Source organism: Myotis davidii, unplaced genomic scaffold (assembly GCF_000327345.1).
Source record: "Myotis davidii unplaced genomic scaffold, ASM32734v1 scaffold901, whole genome shotgun sequence".
Lineage (NCBI taxonomy): Eukaryota > Metazoa > Chordata > Mammalia > Chiroptera > Vespertilionidae > Myotis > Myotis davidii.
The window spans coordinates 486,879-490,933 of NW_006291427.1; the positions used below are offsets into that span (position 1 = coordinate 486,879).

Below are 4,055 nucleotides of genomic sequence, written 5' to 3' on the forward strand. Positions count from 1 at the left end.
GGGGGCGGAGCCTGGGCGTGGACAGCCCAACAGGCACTGGGGGAGACTGCAAAAGGGCGGGGGCCACAGGAACAAGCCGCCTCTGTGAGGCCCCAGGAGGCCCCAGCTTCTCAGAAAAGCCAAGAACAGAGAGTTCAGGGTGGTTAGAGGGACAGAACAGAGGAAGGGGGCCCAGGTGATGTGCCCAGGCCTCCTTCTGGCTCCTGTTAGAGGCAACTGAGAGAGAAGAGGCATGGGAGTGTTCAAGGGAAGCAGCAGTACAGATGCATGCACACAGGAAGGGATCAAGACCTAAGAGAAGAAAAAGGGGTTGGGGGCACTGAGAAGAGAGGGGAAGGGTCTGCAGGCCCAAGGAAAGCTCAGGCAGGGCTTAAGGACAGAGAGAGCAGAGGTTCGGGGTAGAGGGGCTTGATTTTTGAAGTGTGTAGGAGATAGGGAAGGGACCAGTAAAGGACATAGCATCTTCTCCCTGGGGTAGAAATTGAATGAATGAGCTCAAGAAAAGTAGGGGTGGGGGTGGCATGAGAGATGTAAACTTCAGGCCAGGAGGGAGTGGGGGGAGCCGGTCCTGACTGGTCCTGACAGGGCCCAGACATCCAGTCTCAGGTTATTTTTATACTGTGGTTTGTGCCCAAGGCCAGGAAGGGGAAAAGTTCCCATCCTCACACTCCCTGCCTTTCCTCCTGCAGCCCAAGGTGTTATTTTCTCCTCCAGGACAGACACATCCAACCCCCAATCCCTGGCTGCCCACCCCTCACCCCAGAGATCCAGGCAGGCATCCTGCCCCCCAGCCCAGACTTGTTCCTCTTTTGGAGACAGGAAGCAGAAAGAGCAAAGGATTTAACTCCTTCTCTGCTGCTTCCTGCCTCTCTCCCACTCCATAGCAGCCAACCCCAGTTACTGATCCTGGAGAGGCCGGGACACAGGGAACTGAGACAGACAACAAACCAGCAAGCCGCCCATCTTTGCAATGGGTCCCCAGCACCACCCAATTCCTCAATTGGGCGGAAATCTGACTTGGGACAAAGCTAAAGAGGGGCTGGGACAGGTGGCTGGCTAGTGAGAACCCCCTACCCCACCCCCACCCCACACACACACCTTGGGAATGGGGTCGCAAAGGAGAGACAGCAGAATGCCTACGTTTTGCCCCTCTCCCCCAACTCTGGCAGTTGCTCTCCCTGAGGCCCAAACATGGGGCCTTCACCCTCAACGCCTAAAGGGTGAGACTAAGATAGAAGGTTAAGGCCACAATGAGAAGGGCACATCTCTGTGATAGAGAGATGGTGAGGCTGGCTATATGGAGATGGAGACTTGGGCCAAAGACAAATGAAAGGCTAAAGAATGTAGAGAAGGGCCCGACTGGTGTGGCTCAGAGGTTGAGCATCAGCCTATAAACCAGGAGGTCTCGGTTCAATTCCTGGTCAGGGCACATGCCCAAGTTGTGGGCTCCATCCCCAGTGGGAGTTGTGCAGGAGGCAACCGATCAATGATTCCCTCTCATCATTGATGTATCTATCTCTCTTTCACTCTGCCTTCCTCTGAGATCAATTAAAAAAAAAAAGAATGTAGAGAAGGAGCCTGAGACGGAAAACAAAGGTTGTGTGAGGAGTAGAAAAGGAACTCCGAGTGAGATGGCAGGAAGAAAAAAGAGGGGCTACGTGATCTGACAGGAGGTGATGCTGGAGTAGGAAGAAGTCAGTCTGGAGGTGGAGGCCAAGGCCAAGATAGTCAAGCACCACCCCGCAGGTGTCGCCCCCCACCCTGGAACCCAGCTCTTACCTGCCCCATCTCCTCTGGAGCAACCAACTCCATCCTCAGTCGCAGGGCTCCATCCTTAGTCCGGGACAGTGGAGGAGTTCCAGCTGTGGAGCCCCTGGCCTCCACTTCCCCCCTCAGGGAGGACAGGGGCGTGGCAGCCCGGGATGTGCCCACGCTATCTCCAGCCCCAGGCTCTGGGGGGCGCTGCTGGGGTGGGGAAGCTGACAGAGGGGGTGTTTCCACCTTGGCCTTGCCGGGCACTGCCAGCTGGCCCAGCCCCCCAGTGAAGGAGCGGGCCTGAAGTCCAGGGGAGCTGGGAGGAGGGAGAAGCCAGGAGGTTGGACCCTGAGACAGGCCTGGCTGTGGGATCGGGGCACCCAGGCCCAAGCTGGCCAGCTCCAACCTGGAGTCCAAAGATCTGCCCCCAGTACCCCCTGAGGCCCCACGAATCCCCTCCAGGACCCGGCCAAAGCCAGGGGGCTCCAGGTCTCTCTCGTAAACATCCACACACGTCCAGCGGCCACGGCGATAAGGCTCTCCCAGGCCCTGTGGCAGCTTCACCACCCGGAAACGGGAGGCAGGGGCCCCAGGCGGTGGGGAACCATTCCGGGGGGTGCTCTTGCCCCCTGACTCTGGGTTGGGCTCCCCGTTGGGCAGGCGGGGTGGGGGCCCGGTAGGGCCTGGCAGGGCAGGGGAATCTGGAGCTCCAGGGCTCCCGGGGCCCTCATAGTCCGTGGTGACGCTGGTGATTTGGAAACTACTCTTCTTCTTGCCCCCACTCATGGTCCCTGGGGCTCAGGATGGGGCCAAAGTGGGCGGGGGATGGGGCGGTAGTGGCTCTTCGAAGGGGCTCAGGCACCCCTAGAACAGGGGAGCCACATGGCGGGGACATCGGGGCCCCTGGGGACGTCTGGGTCCGACATGGTGGGAGGGCCTTGCAGGAACTGGGGGTGCCTGGCTGGTGAAGGGAGAACAGGGGAGGGGAGGCGGCGAGAAGCGGGAGCAGGGGCAGGTTTTTCCTGCTGCTGTCGCTGCCGAACTCCAGAGCTGAGTTTGCAAACTGGAAAAAGAGTGAGAGAGTGTGTGTGTGAGAAAGCAGTGGGCAGGCCACCTCCGGGCCTTCCTCTCTGGGGAGCAGGATGGGGGAGGAAGGGGAAACCACCAGAGACAAAGAGACAGACCGAGATGACAGAGACCAGAGGAGAGAGCCGTCAGCGCGGGCGCGCGGAGCAGGAAGAGGCAGCCCAGACCCAAAGTTGGGCATTTCTCGGCTGGGATTCCAACTCACGGGACTCTAACGCGTCCCGGGAGCAAAGGGCTCCGGGGCTTGGTGACCGGGGGATAAGCAGCTCCTCGGCCTGGCAGGTCCTCAAGGCCCCCCGCACCCCAGCTCCCCCATTCCTGGGGCAGGCCCGGCCCCCCGCCCCAACGCCCCGCCCCGCCCCGCGCCTTACCTCTCAGCAGCGCGCGGGGCGCAGGCGGCGCTTAGAGACGGCCCAGTCCGCTTCGGGGGCCGCACCTCGCCCCGCAAGGCATCTCCGTGGAAAGTTTGCGCTCCGGAAAGAGAAGGAACCCCCGCCTCCTTGGTGGAGCCCAGGCGCGGCCTCGGAAGCCCCAAGTGTCTCGGGGCTGATGCGGGCGGGGCGGCTCACCCCCTGGTCCTGCAGGTGGAGCCACTTCGGTGGTCGCGGCGAGCGGGTCTCTCTAGTCGCCTCCCGCGTGGCACCAATGGGTCTCTTTGCCGCTCGGCTCCTTTTGGTTCGGTCTCACCGTCTCCCTCTTTCTGGGCTGTTGACAACCCCCACACCAGGAAGTCCTGCCTCCTCGGGCCTGCTGACTGCTCCTCTCCTCCTCCTCCTCCTTCCCCTCTTCCTCCCCTTCCTCCGCCCTCTCTCCCTCCTGGGGCTCCGGGCCAGCTGGCGCGGGGCCAGGCCTGCCGCCGCCGCCGCTGGTGCAGCCGCACTTGCCGCTGCCGCTGCCGCTCCTGCTCCTGCTCCTGGGGCCCCGGCCCAACTCCCTTAACCCCACACCTGCTGGGCCCAGCGCAGCCTTTCCTCGTTGGGAGAGGCTGTGGAGGGCGGAGAGAAAGGGGCGGAGCCTGCAAAGCGGCCAGGGATTTCCTTACTTGTAGGCACTTGCTGCCTTTGGCCTGCAGGCACCGCGGAGCGGGGAACTGATAGGAGCTCTACGGTACCTACCACCCCGTGAACACCCTACCGATGTCACGGTGCTGCTGAAGCTGTTATTGTCCCATCTTTGCTAGCTTTCACTGTCACTGTATGAGGAAGGTATTGTTA

The 4,055-nt window shown here is 61.5% G+C and overlaps 1 protein-coding gene across 2 annotated transcripts in view; it reads right to left on the minus strand.

Annotated features, from left to right (window-relative positions):
- TSC22D4 (TSC22 domain family member 4) overlaps nt 1-3,186 on the minus strand; it is a 10,500-nt gene extending 7,314 nt beyond the window's left edge. The window contains exons 1-2 of one of the 2 annotated variants that reach the window (XM_006764676.2): nt 3,047-3,186; nt 1,780-2,818 (exon numbers count right to left, since the gene is read on the minus strand). In XM_006764676.2, coding sequence (XP_006764739.1) covers nt 1,780-2,541 — 762 coding nt within the window. In that variant the 5' untranslated portion in view covers nt 2,542-2,818; nt 3,047-3,186. Of the gene's footprint in view, nt 1-1,779; nt 2,819-2,939; nt 3,026-3,046 lie in introns of those variants that run through there. The other variant, XM_006764677.2, reaches the window with a different exon arrangement.
- Nucleotides 3,187-4,055: the final 869 nt, after the last annotated feature.